Source organism: Hemitrygon akajei, chromosome 8 (genome assembly GCF_048418815.1).
Source record: "Hemitrygon akajei chromosome 8, sHemAka1.3, whole genome shotgun sequence".
NCBI lineage: Eukaryota > Metazoa > Chordata > Chondrichthyes > Myliobatiformes > Dasyatidae > Hemitrygon > Hemitrygon akajei.
The window spans coordinates 131,544,927-131,565,076 of record NC_133131.1 but is presented as its reverse complement, the minus strand read 5'-3'; the positions used below and the strand labels follow the sequence as shown (position 1 = coordinate 131,565,076).

General features: G+C 38.2%; 1 protein-coding gene across 3 annotated transcripts in view; it reads left to right on the top strand.

The window, feature by feature from the left end:
• Positions 1-20,150, top strand: part of dnajc1 (DnaJ (Hsp40) homolog, subfamily C, member 1) — a 206,258-nt gene that overhangs the window by 85,260 nt on the left and 100,848 nt on the right. For all 3 annotated transcript variants that reach the window (XM_073054644.1, XM_073054645.1, XM_073054643.1), the window contains exons 5-6: positions 3,478-3,575; positions 7,455-7,548. In XM_073054644.1, coding sequence (XP_072910745.1) covers positions 3,478-3,575; positions 7,455-7,548 — 192 coding nt within the window. The remainder of the gene's footprint in view (positions 1-3,477; positions 3,576-7,454; positions 7,549-20,150) is intronic.

Sequence of the window (20,150 nt, the reverse complement as noted above, 5' to 3'; positions counted from 1 at the left end):
TGCTAGCTTCAATCATTACTGACAGACAGACAGACATACTTTATTGATACCAAGGGAAATTGGGTTTCGTTACAGTCGCACCAACCAAGAACAGTGTAGAAATATAGCAATATAAAACCATAAATAATTAAATAATAAGTAAATTATTCCAAGTTTTGAAGTCTTGCAGCTACCAGTTTTGTAAAAGTACTCCTTGTTCCTATGGTAGAAGTCTGCCTATATGTAATATTAGGCCCACAGTAACAAGGTAACTGTCCTGTGAAATGACCCACAAGCTATTCAAGAGTACCTTGAAAAGGCTTATTAATGTTGATCTTAACAATCATAATGTGAATATTTTTTATGCTCTTAGAATTTGGGTGTCACTCACAGAGCCAGCATTTATTGTTCATTTCTTTGAAGTAACTGCCTTATTGGCCTCTTCAGAAGATGGTTTTGAGTACATCTCATTGCTGTAACTTTGGAGTAACAAATAGGTTAAGGACAATAGATTTCCTTTCCATGAGCTTGGGTATATCAAAATGCAGGGTTCACTCTTAAAATCTTAAGAATTCCTTGGTGTGCATTCACTGTTCATCTACAATTTATTTGTAAGTTCTTGGTGATCAGGTCTGATGGAATTATCATTTTTAATTCCACTGATTCAGATATTTTCTCGTTGATTCACAACCCTCTGCTGCCCCCACTCAAGTTTTTCATTTTAGGTCTCCTATTATTTATGGAAGGGAGTTTAAACAATTAAGTATTTATTTAATCTCCGTTTGCTAATTAATGACTGCTTTCTCTACATTTTTAAAGGAGATTTTTCTTTAGGTCACATCAGTGTTACATGCCTACGTAAGCTTTTTCAGTTCGTTGTTATTTAACTGTCATGGATTACTTTAATTCTGTTTTTTCTCATCATTCTTTGTGGTATCTTAAAGCTCTCCCAGTCCTTTAGTTATAATTGCACTTGGCAATTTTCCTTTTTATCTAGAATTTCACTTCTCTTTTAAAAGTTTATGTTGTAATTAAAGTTTGTTCCTCTCAATTATACCATTCAACTAGCATCAAAATGTTTACTTGACTGTTCTCCCCTCCTTTCAAAATCTTACTACTTGTGTTGAGTTGGGAAAGGGTTTGAGATTCTTAAAACATGTCAGTAGAACAAACAAGTCTGTTAATTTCATTGTACTTTCTAATGATTCTTGAAGTTGTACTGCACTTATCCAGTGTACTTTTTAAAGTTTGTGTTGTACTAGAAAGAGTCACTTCTTAACATTTTAGTTTTAAAGATTTTTAATATCAAAATAATTGCATGCTGTACAGTATCTGCAGAATGTTCCATGTTTTTGATTAAAGTATACATAGAACTGATTCGTAGAATTGCATGATATAAACAGTTTTCACTGATACATGAACAGAGCAGTTTTCCATTATGTTGAGGTGATGATCATACTATATGCTGGATCATATCACTATCAAAGGCATTGTATACAATGAATATATGCAAATTCCTAGAGTATTTTTTGCTACACTCAATTATTTGTACATCGATGTACAGCATTCTGGACGGGTGGTTCACATATTCTTTCAGAACTATTTGGGAAGTTTAAATTTATTAGGAGCACTAAGACAGTCGCTACTATCTTTTAGAAAAGGCAGTAAGATATGGGAGCAGGATTTGGCCATTTGGCCCATTGAGTCTGCTCTACCATTCAAATCATGACTGAGTTGTTTTCTCTCTCAGCCGCATTCTTGTAAACCTGTGAACACTCTCCATTACCATCACGTCCTTTCTTAGATATGGGGCTCAAAACTGCTCACAATTCTCACAAGCATTACATCCTGGCTTTTGTACGTTAGTCTTCTCAAAGTGAATGCCTTCCTTATTACTGACTTAACCTTCAAGATACTCATTTGGGCTTAACCTTCAATCCTGCATTAGGACTCTGAAGTCCCTTTGCATCTCAGATTTTTGAATTTGCTCCAAGTTTAGAAAATACTCTACACCTTTATTCCTTCTACCAAAGTGTATGATCACACACTTCCCTATGCTGTATTCCAATCTGCTACTTTTTTGTTCATTCTCCTGATCCATGCAACTGCTTCTGCAGCTTTCATAATTCCTCAATACTACCTGCCCCTCCACCTATCTTTGTGTTGCTCGCAAATCTGACCATAAAGTCATCAATTCTGTCATCCTGATCATTAATATTTAATTTTTAAAAGTAGTGGACCCAACTCTCTTCCTGCCAGCCAACCAGAAAAGGCCCCCTATTATTCTGACTCTTTGCCTCCTGCCAGTCAGCCAATCTTCTGTCTATGCTAGTAGCTTTCCTATATAATACCATGTGCTCTGATCATGTTCAGCATCTCACGTATGGCAGCTTGTCAATGGCCTTCTGAAAATCCTAGTAAACAATGTTCACCAATTCTCCTCCATCTACCCTAAGGACTGTGAAACCTCGTCCTTAATAATGGATTCTAACAACTTGACCAAGCATTGAAGTCAAGCTAACTGGCCTATAATTTCCTGTCCCTTACCTCCTTACCTTGTTAAAGAGTAAAGTGACATTTGCTATTTTGCAGTCCTCTGGAAGCATCCCAGAATCTATTGATTTTCGAAAGGTCACAATTCATGCCTCCACAATTTCTTTTAGCTACTTATTTTAGAGCTCTGTGGTGTCATGCATCTGGTCCATGTGACATTTCTACCTTCAGACCTTTCAGCTTCGCAACCCTTGCCCTTAGTTATAGAGACTGCACTCATTTCTGCCCCTGACACTTTTGGATTGCTTTGTTGTAATTGAAGAACCATGACCCCTTTGGATAGCCATTGATATCCAAATGAAGATAAATCTGTTGAGTTTCTAATTGTCTAATGGTAGTATCATAAATATTAAATAAATTAATTGATGTTTTATGTTGTATCAGTCCTTTTCTGAATGGAACAGTTTAAGTTAAGCTATTTTTAATTGTGACTATTCTTAATGCTTGGTGTTGGATAAATTTGAACTGAAGCTTTGAATGGATAGTCAAAGTGTAGCCCCAAGAATATTTATTTGTCACCCCATGGATTATTTTCCTGTTCTCTTGCAAAATAAAATCATATATTAATCATCTTCCCAGCTGCAAAATTACAACTTTGCATGTTTTATGAACATTATTTGATATTTTACTGTGATGATACTGATGACTACTAAAAATGAACAAATTGTGGTGGAGGTGGTTGTGGTGGTTTTGAGGAAACTGAGCTGAATAACTTTAACTTATAGCTAACTTAGCTGTGGAAGTACACATTGTCTTCAGAGTTGGTCCTTCATTTTAATCCGGAAATGAATTTGATATAACAACAAACAATGTTAGATTTTCTAAAGTGCAAAATCTCATGTATTGGCAAAGAAGTTGTTGATATTTATAATTCAGATTCATAAAGTAGTAGTTTGCAAATGAGATTTTAGTCTCTTGTAATTTTGTTTTTCTTTTTCCTTTCAGGATGACCTTCTAAGCAAAAAGAAGAGGGAGAAAAAGAAAAAAACAAGCGGTAAGACAGCAGATGAAGGGAAAGCTGGTGTTCCTGATAAAAATGAGAGGTAACTTGATATAGTTTATTTGTAAGAGTCTTGACTACTTTAAATGACAATTGAAATTAAAGGTTAAAAATAAATATGTATTTGTACATTTTATGGGTGTTCTGATCTCCTTTTAGGAGAGTTGGAGCTAAAGTCGTTCTGGGTAATTTTATAGTTAAATTATCTTGATAAACTAGAGTAATTACAGATAAAAATCCTTCTGGTTAGTATCATTTTCACCTAATCTTTTTTTGGTGTTGTGACCTCCCCATGTCACATTCCTCTTCATGTTGTAATGTTTCCTTGCCTTCCATGTTAGATGTTCTGTTTTCATGCATCCTATCTTCTGTCCCATAGTTCATAGCCCACTGATTGTATTTGCAAATATATCTGGTTGTTCTCATAAGCTATTTTTACCATGTCATTTCATCTTAATAAGTAAAGCCTAAAGTAAACTGTAAATAGTCCTAGCAGGAAATAAATAAATGAGTAAATAACATGCGAACCAAAATAAGTGGTTATAATTAAGATAGGAAGATATAAAACACAAGGTTTGTAAAATTAGAAATGCGTATATGAAGTGATACACTGGAGTCCTGCTTAGTGCCACTCCACTGAGTACTTATTTGTTATAACAGTCTTGGTCCTGGAATTTGAGAACACGCAGGCGTGTGCTCTCCATACTTCAGAAAGGTCATTCATGTACATTATGCTGGGAGCCTGACAGGAACCACTGCACTCTGTTGATGCCTCCACAACGATGAAATGGTGAACACTTTGCTTGAGTACACTAAAACATGTAGCAATATGCAGAGGTACCTATGAAAGCAAGCAGTCTAGCCTTAGCATATAGGTGCAAGGCTCAGGAGCATGCTGGCTGACAGCAGTGAGAATGGGTAAATGTGTGGAGGCTGCTCTGTGTATGGAAGGACTACTCAGATCCTATTGGCTATCCCATCACATCTTTGATGTGGTGGAAGATGCTGACTCCCCTCTTTCTTGCTTTACCAATGTGCATTGAGGACTCCTTGGTCCGGCATCTGTGTGCTGAAAAGCCACACCACTTGCCCCACGCTGCCCAACGCCAGCTCTCAGAGGTTGCAAATTGCCTCAGTGGTTCTTTTCACACTGAGTCATGCAGCAATGATATAATTTTAACATTTTCATTACTACGCAACTCCAGTAGTAGGCTGAGCCCTCAAGTAGATGCCTGGCATAGCAGTGCTGCCAGTAAGGGATCTTTATATATCATCTCGTAATGACCTTTTTTCGTGCTGATTCTACTAGCATGCTCATTCCTAGAGAAGCATCTTATGTATAATGTAAGGTACCTGTGTATGGAAGTTTTAAAGTCAAACATGGAAAAGTGCTTACGTTGCTTTCCAGTGTGTAAGCTGTTACTTATTCATGTGTTTGAGGATAGAAGTGACAAATGTGGCATTTATTGTCCATTCCAAATGACCTAGGGAATGAGATGGTTAGTCACACCCTCAAACTAATGCAATTTTTATTATACTGATACTCCCAATGTTGTTATATTAGTAATAGGAGCAGGAATCAGCTATTTGGCCTTTTGAACCTGTTCTACCTATCTCAAAGGTCGTGGCTGGTTGTTCTTCTTGATGCCATTTTTCTCTGTTGTCTCCATATCTCTTGAGTCAATTAATGTTCAGAAATATTTCAATGTGTTTTGAGTGAAACTCATATCTAAGTTTCCATAGCATGTCAAGGAACTGGTGGTACAGTCCTCAGAATAAAAGGATGTAAGGATGTCCCTTTAAAACTGAGATGATGGGGATTTCTTTTAGCCAGAGGATATTGAATCTGTGGAATTCATTGTTACAGAGGCTTGTGCAGGCCAAATCATTTGGGTGTATTTAAGGCAAGGAATTCTGCATTCTTGATAGATAAGGAGGTTAAGGGTTATGGGGAGAAGGCGAGAAAATCAACCATAATTGAATGGCAGAACAGAGTCAATGGGCTGAGTGGCCTCATTCTGCTCCCGTATCTTATGGTCTTATCAACACTGAATAATTCCTATTGTTCCCTTAAAATAAGGTGAGCTATGAGCCAAGTGTTTATACATTTTAAATGTTTATACAACAATGGAGAAATTCATTGTTCAGTTTGATGGCCTTTAAGATAAGTTTGTATTTTTTGTCTCAGACTTTGACACCAGCTATTGCTTAACAAGATGAACTTTGGGAGATCTGGGGTTCTACACTTGGACTCATTATCCTCTCATTCAATAAAGAAGAAACAGTCCGAGTCAAATTTAGTTTTGTCTTTTGAAGTCCTTGTCTGTGGATTTGGACCAAGGATAAAATTGGGCTTGGGAAATGATACTGCTTGCATTAAATGTCCTGTTAGCCCTAGCTTCAAGGGCTTTCTACAAATAATGGTGCTGGTGCCAAACTGATTCTCATGATCAGTGAAGAAAATTGATGTAATGATTTATATTCCAGATTAAAAGAAAATGCAACCTGATTGTAATCCAGAAGTATTTTCTGTTGAATGTATTCAATCTTTGCAAAATTAAAATCCTTTCCCTCTTCTTGCATGCTTATTTATGGTTATTGTCAGAGTAACCAGTTTGTAAAATAAGCAATATTTTAACATTGTAAAATATAGAATTGTTTGAAATCTGCTTAATGCAGCCACATTAAATTCAATGTTGATGATTGGTTCTTCTTTATCTATCATTCATGCTGTCAGGGTCAGACCTATGCAGGTCTCTGAAGAAAAGTTGGCCATGTGACCTATTGCAAAGTAGAAAACACAGAGTGAACAGCTGTCTTGATGGCTGATGTTTCCCCCCCCCTAATGAAAACTACAGGATTTCTTTATTTTCTATCATAAAAACATCTTAAATTTAAAGATCACTATTCCGACAATACCAAAGTGCTTGGCCATAGGAAATTTGAAATCAGTTTTGATTAGAAAAGGTGCAATTTGATCATTGTTTTGGAGGATAGCACTGTGTTTATGTTGCTTTTATATCAGAGTGCTTAAAAGCAGATTTCTTAAATTTTAAAACAATTCCTAATCTAGGTTATAGGAACTAAGATTAGAACCTATTGTGGATGAGTGTGGGATTTGCTCATACATGTGTATATGTATATCGTAAAAAGCTTGTAACGAAATTGGTTGCACGTTATTGAAGGAAAAACAATGTTATAGAACTCATGCGATCCAATTGACTAGCACTCGTCATTCCATTACTCAGATCTGCACTATTTATTTTCCTTGCCCAAACACTGTCTATACCTTCATAGTCCTGGTACATACCTTGTTTCTCTACTCCACTTTTGTTTGCCCCACCCCCAACCTACATTGTGGGGCCTTGGCTATATCACACAGCTCATTTGACCACCTTCTCCCCTGTCCCGCTCCCACACCATCAATCTCCCTTACTGAGAATGTGAGCGCTGTCCTCTTGTTACTAATCTGTCCTGCCCTTTCTTGGTGGGTTTTGCAGTTCATTCTCACCCCCTCCCACCCCTCCCCCTCATTCACACACTCTTCTTGTCTGCTGTTGTCCTCCCTCATCCTTCTACCCCCTGCCACCTTGCTGCCTGTATTTTTCTGCTACCCTCCCCCCACTTGCCAGAGAACAAATAAAAAAAACCTTTGCTTTCTGAATGTCTCTATTTTGAAAAATAACAGACTGTCACTCAGTAGTTCTTATGGTCTTTGAGTTGGTAAGAACGCATTAATTTCTGTTGTGAGATCTTTTATGCAAGACTAATGCATCATATTTGTACCTAATAGGCCAGCAAAATGGAGTAACCTCTCCCTGTCCCAGAATGAATAAAATCAAAATCTTGCATTGAAAATTCACTTAGTTTATAATGCAGGAATCTGTGTTTTATTTTATATCCTTATAACTCTCTCTTGCAGATCTATCGAGAAGCCTCATTGGCAGGACCTGTTGCCTTGCAAGATAGGAATCTGCTTTTATTTCATATTGAAGTCATTACCGCAGTGCTGTCAGGTAAGTCAGGAAACTCCATAAAGCTGTTTATTTTAATTTTCATCTGGTTAAAAGAAGCATTGTTGTTCTCTTATGCAAGATACTGTTCCTTAAAAAATTAACTTTCAAACCTATAACATCAGTTTCCAGTAAAATTTATTCTTCACTCAATATGGATGTCTGTTATTTATTGTGTGATAGTGTATTGAGTAGCAACTTTCTATATATTTTAGTGTTTTTACATTATAAATTGAAAAAAAGCTCATTAAGAATTCAGTCTTAATTTTTGGGATAAACTGAATTAACTCATGTCAACCAGAGTAGCAGAAAAAAAATCTATAATTGGCTTCAACATTTGAGTGATGTGTGTGTAGTATCATGCCTAAATACGTACTTGGCTATGATTATCCTCATCAAATAGCTTTTTATCATCTTCCAGACTAGCACTTCGTATTTGAATGGTCTCTTTGGCAATGTAGGAAGACTGCTGGCAGCTGTGGAATTATATGTTGGCTGAACCACTGAGGAAGGATAAATAATAAGGGCTGGCTATTAAAAACAGGGTAAATCTTGTGATCAGGAAAATATTTGTTCTTTATTAAAGCCCTGTTCATTTGCACAGTGAGCAGCTGGGGGCGGTGGGGTTCAAGCTTGATTCAGACCCATTTGATTGGGATTTGTCCAAAAGACTTCTGAGCACAAGGAAGTTGCACAGTAAAACCGGTTTTTTTTTAGTGGAGATCATGTAACCAAATGAACCCGCTTAAAAACAGCAAATAGTATTGGAATAATCATGAATTGAATGCTTGTGATGCATGTTGTTGCTTGGAATCAGCCTCTAGTTAAAACCAATTCAGAATGAGCTTGACAGTTTAAGCTTAATTTGTGGATTGGAGATGGTTGATACTCCTTCTCAATACTCTGTGATCATTAATGGAATCTATAAGATTCCTATAAGCATTTGTAAGTAATTTGGAAGTACATATCATTAAAAAAAACATTTTGTTTTAAAGTTTTTATCATTGTTGAAGACATATACTTCTGGTAAGCAAATTCATTGCACTGGCTGTTTTAATAAGTTCCCCAGATTTATTTATTATAATTCATTACTTTTCCTATAGCAGAACATTATTTTCCTTCAAAAATCTATATGCTTAATTCCCTCCCCCTTGTCCGACCTACTTAGTTGTAACTTTCTCTAGTTATACAATCCACTGATGGCACTGCTCCACCAATCCGATCTTTGGTGCATTTGAAGTATCAATGCTTTCTGCAACTTCAGCCCTAATCTCTGAAATTCTCTTCAGAAATCAGTCTGCTTCTTATTACTCAGGTGTTTGTTAAAACCTGGCCACCTTCAGAACTTGGTCACCTGAGTATGCGATTTGATGTTTCGTTTCGGATGGAAGTCATCCTGTTAGGACTTTTAGGATGGCCTCTTAGCCTACTGATTCACGTCTCCAAGATGTACTGATATGGACGGCTCATCTTGGTATATGTTCAGAGGATATCTACATTCATTCCTCTTGAGATAAATCCATCATCCTTCCTATTTTAGTTCATTTAAACTGAGAGTACAGATTGTTGTTTGAACCTTGGACCATTCTATTGACTGGGTTGTCGCATTTCCATAGCCACCTCCAGCCATGCAAGCCATGAAAAAATGGTTTAGTCAGCTTTAACAATAATTTGTATGACCAAAAGTCTAGAATTCCCTCTCTACGTTGTCCCAACCTCTTGGGGTTCCTTGTGCCTACTCTCCCTATGTATTCCACCTCTCTATTAAATCTAACTTGATTATATTTCTTGACACTTTATTTTTGATTTTTTTAGCTCCATGAAGTGCCTAAGAGAAGATATTGGTATCATAAAAATATAGCAGTTTTTTATAAATCAGGTTTTGAATTTTTGTGGATTCTGACATGTAGTTTGCAAATAACTAAGTAGTCAATTAAAGCTTCACTTTAATTGCCGATTTTTGAGGTCTGCTTATTTTTTTACCTGATTCTGCTATTTTTTAGTCTTGAAATTTGAGTAGTTCTGTGGGGTGCCACTATAGTGTAGCTGTTAGTACGATGCTATTGCAGCTTGGGGACTTCAAAGTTTGGAGTTCAATTCCAGTGGCGTCTAAGAATTTTTTTGCATTCTGGCTGGAAGGACCTCTTCTGTGTTGTATTTCTGAATAAAAGATAATAAATCAATATTTTGTGATGAGAACTGAGTATCTATTTTAGTACTGAAATTTACTCTCTTATGCTTGATAGTACCACCTGTCCTAGAGTGTGCCATGCAGTTAGTTTATCATTGACCTTCAAAGGCTCTTTTGCCACCTGTTCTGAAATCCAAATCTTGTACATCTGGCAGCAGCCTAATACAAGCTAAATGTGTCATTGAGATGACTATCTTTTTAAAAACAGTTCTCGTGGCATATGGTCATGATTGATTTAGCAAATATCTGGCAGGTGTATGAAATTCACCTGTCAGGGTTGAAGACAAAATGACTATTTAAAGCCAGCTTACAACCGCTATTCTGCCTAAGTTTTACTTCTCTACTTTAATGAGAAATCTTGTTTCTATTTTAAAAGCAAAAGCTGTGGATGCTATCAGTCTAAAATAAAACAGAAAAGGCTGAACATACATGGATCAGACAGCATCAATGAAGGGAGAATATTTCAGGTTGATGACCTTTGTTTTTTTTTTAAACATGGTCATTTTTGTCTCAGTTCTTGGCAGGTGTATTTCATGCAGCTGCCATGTAATTTGCTGAATTTGATCATGGTGAGCTGCAAGAAAGATACCTTTCAAAGCAGGTATTCTCAATGATATCTGAAGCCTGCATTAATATGTTTCATTAGATGGAAGGTCATTGTGCTAAAACATTAATTTTTTCTTTTCTTAGATATTAACTGACTTTTGGAATTTTTAGAGCATCCCTTATTTATCTTTTTTGATTAATGCCCAAAAGTGGAATGCATCATTCTTTTTTATTAACAAAAGTTTTATCACTGTTTTCTGTTAGTTAGTGTAAGGAAAAGAATCTTTGTTCATGTGACCAAACCACATCTCTGAAAACCATGATCAAACTATATAATTCTGTAGTCACATTGCAGCTTAGGACAACTGACAGCTAACTAGGCTTCTCAGATAGGTATTGCAGAGGTTTAGAATTTTAAAGGAGATAATCATGGGAGTGCAAGATGGTTAATGTTTTATGAAGTGTTAATACACAAAATTATTTGCCAGGTTCCATGTGCCAGTGCTAGTTGTACTTCTCTGTGAATTATCAGTAGATACTTTTGACTCCCAGACAAGAGAAGACAAGGAACTTCTGTTTTAATAACACTGTTATATGCTGTAAAGAAGAAGCATTGAAATGGATTAAGTAATATCAGTTTTATGTCTCCGTCATTTGCAATTAGTTCTGTTGATTTAGCAGATAGAGAATAAAACAACGAATGCTTTGCTTTTTATGTTTATCCTTATTAAGTTCAGGAGTTGCTGTTTAATCAATAATAATTTAATATTTGACTAATCCAGCTTATGCATGTATAGAATTGGATGAGAATGGGGAATTGTAGGAAACATGGATCTAGCAAAGATTTTGAACAAATATTTTTATCTGTTAAACAAGACAATAATGTTATGTCTGAATATTAGAAAGTCAAGGGGCAAAAAGAATAGGGGTGCGATTTAAATGAATCACCACTGCTAGAAAAAGGATACTAGGCAAACAGTGGGAATAATTGCTAGCAACACACAATGGTGGAACAACTCAGGATGCATCTAGAAAATCAATAAACAGTCAACGTTTTGGGATGAGACCTTCATCAGGACTGGAAAAGGAAGGGGAAAGATGCCAAGATAAGAAGGTGGGGGCAGGAGAAAGAGGACAAGTTAGAACAGGGGCTCCCAACCTGGGGTGCGTGGACCTCTTGCTTAATTGTACTGTCCATGGCGCAAAAAAAGTTTGGGAACCTCTGAGTTAGGAAGTGATAGATGAAGCCAGTTGGGTGGAAAAGGTAAAGGGCTAATCAAGAAGGAATCTGATAGGAGAGAAGAGTGAACCATGGGTGAAAGGAAGACACTAACGAGGAGCTGATGGGTAGGTGAGGAGAAGAGATAAGAGGCCAGAGAGGGAAATAGAGGGTGGGAAATGGGGAGGGGAAAAGGAAAAAAAGAGTAAAATAAAAATAAATGACCGGAATGAGAAATCAATGTTCATGTCATCAGATTGGAGGGTTCCTGGACGGAATATAATGTGTTGCTCCTCCACCCTAAGAATGGCCACATAGTGGCTGAAGAGGAGAGCATGGAAAGGGGTCAGGGGTTCCGGAGATGTCATCGTCAAGAATGGCAGCTTAAGTCACTAACTCCTCCGGGAAAAATGCGTATTAAGCCCTGTTATTCCATCAAATATAATATTTTTCGAAAAATATTTGAACTGAAAAGGGGCAAGAATGGGGAAAAGGAACGGAAATAAAAAAAGCGACACCGCGGAGCCTGCGGTCGAGAGGAGTGCAGCGAGCGGCTCTCCGACCCGACCGCATACGAGCGAGGCGGGCGCTGGGCCTCATTCGGACGAAGCGGCGAATATGTTTGAAATCCTGAAAGAAATAATGGAGGTCCAGAAAGAAATAAAGCAGCAGCTCCGGGATATTAAGGCAGAGCTCGCCAGCGTTAATCAAAAAATAGCGGTGGCAGAGACTCGAATCGAGAAGGTGGAAGATCGCGTTCAAAACGTGAAACGGATACTGAGTAAGACAATAAAAATCATACATCACCAAGAAGGTAAACTGCTTGACCTGGAGGGAAGATCACGGCAGAAAAATATTAGAGCATACAAAGTTCCCGAAGGAGCGGAGGGCTCGTCTATGACGAAGTTTGTCGAAAAGCTACTGCGGGACGCGTTGGATATTCCCTCGGTTATGAAGCTGGAAATCGAGAGGATGCACCGCGCATTGGTTCCAAAACCTACCCAGGACAGAAAGCCACGCTCTATAATAATTAAATTCCTTCAGTACAGCACCAAGACGCAGATTCTATAAAGGGCCTGGGGTAAGAAGAGAGTGTTTTTCAACAATAAATTAATATATTTCGACCAAGATTACACCCCCGCCCCCCCCCCCCCTCCTGCGGTCCTGCAGAAACACAAAGAATACTCTGAAGTAAAGTGAGTACTAAAGCAAAATAAGATTAGATTTCAAACTCCGTACCCTGCTAAACTTTGAGTGTTTTATGACAACGGGACGCGGTTGTACCAGACAGTGGAAGAGGCGACTACAGACATGAAGGCCAGAGGGTTGCCTATCAGCATGACCAAAACTAGGAAAGCCTGGCTAAGGAATTGTCCCGCTCTGCTTGGGAAATAGTGCGAGAATCGAGAAGGGAGGAGATGGGAGGAGGCCGAGAGAAATATATCAGGAAGAGACCGGGAGTTTCCCAAAGACAGTCCTCACCCCCTTCAGAAGAGCCATAAGGTTTAGCTAACTTTAAAAATGTTGAGAAGCTAAATGAAAGCAAAAGTACACGGTGATATACCTATCTCGTGAAGTACTTATTATAATGTGGATTTCATATTACTTAGTTGTTATTCTTTATTTGCTCAGTTACTCCTTTTTCCCCACCAAAATGAGAATATATATATGTATATGTATGTATATATGTGTGTGTGTGTGTGTGTGTGTGTGTGTGTGTATATATGTATATATAGGAGTACACAGGGAAATCTTTTCTGTGTAATGGATTTGTTCACTGACTTTTATGAATACTGTATTGGGGGCCTTCAACTCACAAGTAGGAAGGGGTTATCCCCCACAGCTAGACATTTCCTCTAGCTCAATGCAGGGTCATCTACTAGTGACCTCAGCCTTGGAATCACACATTCGTTGCCATTTTTGTTATTATCTGCGTTTCTTGGTTCGTATTTGTTCAGGGAGTAGACCGATTAAGTTTTATTCTAATTTCAATGGTACATTGACAGATAAATACAGATGGCTAAGGACAAGGTAAAATTCATTTCTTTTAATGTCAATGGGCTATTAAATCCAATCAAACGTAAGAGAATTTTATCCAATTTGGAACAATTTGATTCATACTGGGAAAAATGGTTTAACTAAGTAATGCCTCATAGGCCTGACTTTATTCTCACAAATCAACGAATCTGTTGTAAAAAAACAAAAGATCACTCCCTACTTGTACATAGTTCTTCCCTTTTGCTTGTTTTTTTCTCTCCACTCTTTTCTATAAGTGTGTACTTCAGCTAAATACTTTGTGGAGATTTGTGATATATATGATCATATGATATATAGGTACAATGTCTGAAACACATCTTATGGAAATATTTGATGATGAACTTCAATAAAAAAAATAAATTACCAAAAAAAAGGAAAGGGGTTAGGAATTAAAATGGTTGGCCACTGTGAAGTTCTACTTTTGGAGGATGGAACGGAGCTGCTCAACAAAGTCGTTACTCCAATTTATGGCGGGTCTCAGCAATATAGAGGAGGCCATATGGGAGTACTGATGATCCTAATAGATTTGCAGGTGAAGTGTTGCCTCACCTGGAAAGACTGTTCAAAGCCTTGAATAAAGGTGAGGGAGTAGATGAATGGGCAGGTGTAGCATTTCTCTTGTTTGCAGGGATATGTGCCAGAGTGGGGAATAAAAGGAACAGGGAGGGGAAAAGAAGAAAAAAATAATTTAAAAAAATTACCAGGAGGAGGAATCAAGTTGGAGGCTAACAAGTCGTCTGGACCTAAATGCTGCTATAATATATGATGGTGATAAATATTAATAACTGGATGTGAGTGTAAGAAGCACAATTATTAACTATGTGGATAACAGAAAAGTTGGCAGAGTTGCATATTGCGAGAAAGGTTGGAGTAGGTACAGCAGGATATAGATCAGATGGAAAGTTAGATGATGAATTGGCATGTGGGATTTAATCCTATCAAACTCAAGACAATGAATTTTGGGAAGTCAGATAGGCTAGCATTAGTACAGTAAATGGCAGGTCACTGAGGAATTTTGATGAAACGGAGATCTAGAATTCCTAATTAACCTATACAAAATACTGGAGGAACTCAGTAGGCCTGGAAAAGAGTAAATAGTTGATGTTTTGGGCCAAGACCGTTCATCGGGACTCATGAAAGACTTCTTGATAAAGGGTCTTGGTTCAAAACATCAACTGTTTACCCTTTTCCATAGATGCTCCTGGCCTGCTGAGTTCCTCCAGTATTTTGTGTGTGTTGCTTGGATTTGCAGCATCTGCAGATTTTCTCTGGTTTGTGATTGGATTCCTAATCCATAGATCCGTGAAAGCAGCAGCACTAGTTAATAAGGTGGTGAAGAAGGCATGTGGTGTGGTTGCCTTCAGAGGCTGAGGCCCAGAATATAAGAGTTGTGATTTTACATTGCACTGTGATCAACACTTGGAATATTGTGCACAGTGCTGTTAAAGTACAAAATAAATTTATGATCAATGTACATGTATGTTACCATATGCTAGCCTGAGATTCATTTTCTCACAGGCATTCACAGTAGAACAAAGAATTACAATAGAAATAATGAAAAACTGCACACAAGGACTGACAAGCAGCCAATGTGCTAAAAAGGCAAACTGCAAATAAAGACAAATCTTTTCCCATAATAGTGGTATCATTTAAAAGAAGAGTGTCGGTTTAAGATGAGAGGAAGAAGTTTTGAAAGCGAATTTAAAAAAATACAGTGCTTGATATCTGGATCGCAAGACCTGATGAGGTAGTGAAGTCAGATACAATCACAAGACAGGCACTTAAGTATGCAGGATATAGGAGGATACAGACTGTAGGTGGCCAAATGGGGAGAGAAGATCAATGTGGACATGAGGGACTGAAGGGGCTCTTTTTATGCAATGTAACTCTTGATTCTGACTGTATGGGAAACATTGTCTATGATTTTTCAAAGTTCCTTCAATTCTGAAAAGGTCTCAGCAGATTGGGAAAAATGCAAAATATTTAGAACATAGAATAGTACAGTACAGGCCCTTCGGCCCACAATGTTGTGCTGACCCTTAAACCCTGCCTCCCATATATCCCCCCCACCTTAAATTCCTCCATATACTTGTCTAGTAGTCTCTTAAACTTCACTAGTGTATCTGCCTCCACCACAGACTCAGGCAGTGCATTCCACGCACCAACCACTCTCTGAGTAAAAAAAAAAACCTTCCTCTAATATACCCCTTGAACTTCCCACTCCTTACCTTAAAGCCATGTCCTCTTGTATTGAGCAGTGGTGCCCTGGGGAAGAGGCACTGGCTGTCTACTCTATCTATTCCTCCTAATATCTTGTATACCTTGTATGTATATACTTGTATGTATTTATGAAAGAAACCAGGAATCTGCAGGCAGTTTCTGCACTTTATGCTTTAACTGGAGAAACCAGAGGCATCTAAATGTCTGTTATTGAAAAATTTGTAGCAAGACACCTGAATCATCAAAATAGAATTAGAGTGACATAGTTTTATGAAACCAAATCAGATTTGATTTGGGATGCGGGGTTGTAAAAATAGTGGATTTGTATTGTTACGGATTCAGCAACAATAAACATATGAGTGAGGCAGGGTTTTTTATAACAAATAAAACATTTATTAAACACTGAAAAACAAACCCCCAAAAGTAAACAAATCACTAACGTAACCGGAAATCAGCTGCTGTGCGGCAGCTTAAACAGTTCTTAAAGCGATGTTGCAAAAACAGTTCTTCAAAGTAGTACTGCAAAAAGTTCAAAATGCTTACAGTCCATTAAAGGAGAGACTTTTTAGACGATTTAAATTCTCTTTCATGTCGTGTTGTTGCGATTCCCAGTCAAACTACTTTTCCCACGAAGAATTTACGAAGATGGAAATTAAACGGCTTAAAGGCACTGACCTTTCCTTAACAAAACTGTTCCCAATCCTCTCTGCTCTTTCGCAGGGATTAACACGGGGACAGCCAACAAATTCCTTCTGAATGAGGATCAAACAAGGCCGAACCTGTTTCACCGTCGAAATCGCCTTTCCTCGATCTTTTAACTCCTGAACTCCGATCTTCACTCTCCACTGATTTTTAACTGGCAGTATTATAAAGAAACTGCCGGCAATGACCTTTTAAACTTAAATAAAACTCCATCTTTCAACTAAACTGTGTCATAAAATTGAACCACGCAGTGGCATGAAGTCAAAATGGCAAATCCAGCCACGAACTGCCCCTCCTCACAGGGAGGGGTCCTCCTTTTATACATTGTAAAAAAAAAACCACACACACACACCTGTCACATGACCTGTACTGGTGGGAAAATGACGTCACTCCACTATCACAAGACCACTACCTTAAGTCCAGTATAGCTTCAACACCACTATCACATGACAAGTACACCACTGTCACGTGTCACGGGTACGTAACAGTATTTCTAAGCAATGTTCAGAAAGGTGCCACATTAATAGTTGCTCTTTAAAGCCGGAGCTTGTGGCATTAACATGCTTTAAGGATTAACTAACCAAAAGAAAGCAGACTTGAGATGTATGGGTGATTTTCATATTGGCTAGCTGTAATTGGTCGGGCTCTACTGAAAAGGGTGCTGGTGGAACAGGAGATCCAATGTCAATAGCTCTTGACTAGCTTTAGACCACCTGGACAACACAAACATCTACGTCAGGATTCTGTTCATCGACTATAGCTCAGCATTCAATACCATTATTCCCACAATCCTGATTGAGAAGTTGCAGAACCCTGAGCCTCTGTACCTCCCTCTGCAGTTGGATCCTTTGCTTCCTAACCAGAAGACCACAGTCTGTGCGGATTGGTGATAACATATCCCTCTCATTGACAATTAACACTAGCGCACCTCGGGGGTGTGTGCTTAGCCCACTGCTCTACTCTCTGTATACACATGACTATGTGGCTAGGCATAGCTCAAATACCATCTAGAAATTTGCTAATGTTACAACCATTGTTGGTAGAATCTCAGATGGAGATAAGAGGGCGTACAGGAGTGAGATATGCCAACTAGTGGAGTGGTGCCTCAGCAATAACCTGGCACTCGGCTCTTTCGTTTTACTGATGTTGATTGGACTTCAGAAAGGGCAAGAAGAAGGGACGTATGCCAATCCTCATAGAGGGATCAGAAGTGGAGAGATTGAGCAGTTTCAAGTTTTTGGGTGTCAAGATCTGAGGACCTAATTTGGTCCCAACACATCAATGCAGCTATAAAGAAGGCGAGACAGAGACTATACTTCATTAGGAGTTTGAAGAGATTTGGTATATCAACAAATACACTCAAAAACTTCTATAGATGTACCGTGCTGAGCATTCTGACCACCTGCATCACTGTCTGGTATGGGGGGGGGGTGGGGGGGTGCCAATGCACAGAACCAAAAGAAGCTGCAGAGGGTTGTAAATTTAGTCGGCTCCATCTTGGGTACTAGCCTTCAAAGTACCCAGGACATCTTCTAAGCGGTGTCTCAGAAAGGCAGTGTCTATTATTAAAGACCTCCAGCACCCAAGGCATGCCCTTTCCTCACTGTTACCATCAGATAGGAGGTACAGAAGCCTTAAGACACTCAGCGATTCAGGAACAACTTCTTCCCCTCTCCGATTCCTAAATGGACATTAAACCCTTGAACACTACCTCATTTTTTAATATATTGTTTCTGTTTTTGCATGACTTTTAATCTATTCAATATATGTATGCTATAATTGATGATTTGTTTTTATTATTATTTTATTATGTTTTTTTCTTTTTAAATTATTTTTTATGCATTTCTATAAACCATCTACAAACAAAAAAAACCAACAAAGTGAAGATTAATACAGTGCAAAATAAACATCAATTATATAATTCATAACAATAAGGGAATGGGACCCAGAATAATATCATATAAAGTTAGTATCCTCCCCTCCCTCCCACTATGAAACTCCAGGCCAACCATTACAATATATTAAAAAAATATATATTTTTTCTTCTATATTATGTATTGCATTGAACGGCTGCTGCTAAGTTAACAAATTTCACAACACATGCTGGTGATAATAAACCTAATTCTGATTCTGTTTCAACAAAGTTTGTATTAGTTGCTAAGAAAAAGACCGAAGTGCATTGTAGCCAAATCTATTAATTGATCTTGAGGGAGGTGGGTTGGCACATTGTGAGAAGAGTACAAAGAGTCTGCAGAGAGATACAGGAACATTCAGTGAATAAAAATTGGCTGGTGGATGGAATGGAGGGAATGTATGATGTCCAGTTTAGGAGCAAGACCAATTGAAATAGCAGGATGTATCAGAGTACAGGGATTTGAGAGTCCTACATGTAATATAAGTTAGCATTTGGGTATGAAAAGTGATTCAGAGGGACTGTTTGGGCTTATTACAGGGCAGATGAGTGTCAAATTAGGGATATCTTGTGACAAGTGTGCAGGATATGCTGTGCTGTGTATTGTTTTGGTTCCTTGTTTTTGTCGCCCTACTTAAGGACAGGTATACTTATAAGGTTCATTGTTTGGTTCTTGGGACATAAATGCACCTTGGTGTTTCTTCTCTGATTCCTCAGAAGTTCCCTTGCACAGTGAGACAGAAGAAATTACATTGGGCAGTAATGGAAGGCAGAAAACTACATAAATTCTTTGTGTCTTTCTTCACAGAAGAAAACATGAAAATTGTAGAAATATTGTAGGACTTCAAGATTAAATGATCGGCTTGGAGAAATTGATGTTAGTTTAAAAAAATACAGTAGTATTATGAAAAGGATAATAAGCTGTTTAAATCCCCAAAATCTAAAGATCTGCACCTCAGAGCTGTGAGTGAAATATAGTATCTCCAAGTTTGCAGATAACACAAAAATAGATGGGCGAGTGATCTTTAAAGATGATGAAGAGTGAGTGGACAAAATAATGAAAGGTTATCCACTTTACTGCTGTCCTTCTTGCTAGTGTCAACTTTGGCCAGTTCCTCCTCCATGCCATTATAATTTCTTTTATTCCACTGAAATACCGACACATTGGTATTCAGTTTCTCTTTCTCAAATTTCAAGGTGAACTCTATCATATTGTGATCATTGTTCCCTAAGGGTTCCTTAACCTTAAGCTTTCTTATCACCTCCAGATCATTGCACAATACCCAATCCAGCACAGCCCATCCCCTAGTGGGCTCAACAACAAGCTGTTCTAAAAGACCATCCCATAGACATTCTACAAATTCTCTCTTGAGGTCCAGTACTGGCCTGGCTTACCCCAATTCACTCGTGTTAAAATCCCCAACGATTATCATGACATTGCCTTTCTGACACACCTTTTCTATCTCCTGCTGTAATTTGTAATCCACATCCTGGCTGCTGTTTGGAGGCCTGTACACAACTGCCATTAGGGTCCTTTTACCCTTGCCATTTCTTAACTCAACCCAGAGAGACTCTACACCTTCTGATCCCATGTCATCCCTTTCTAATGATTTAATATTATTTCTTATACACAGCCACACTACCCCCTCTGCTTCCTAACCTGTATTTCCGATATACCGTATATCCTTGGGCGTTCAGCTCCCAACAACAGCCATCCATTAGCCAAGTTTCAGAGATGGCCACCACGTCATATTTGCCAATCTGTAGCGGAATTTCAA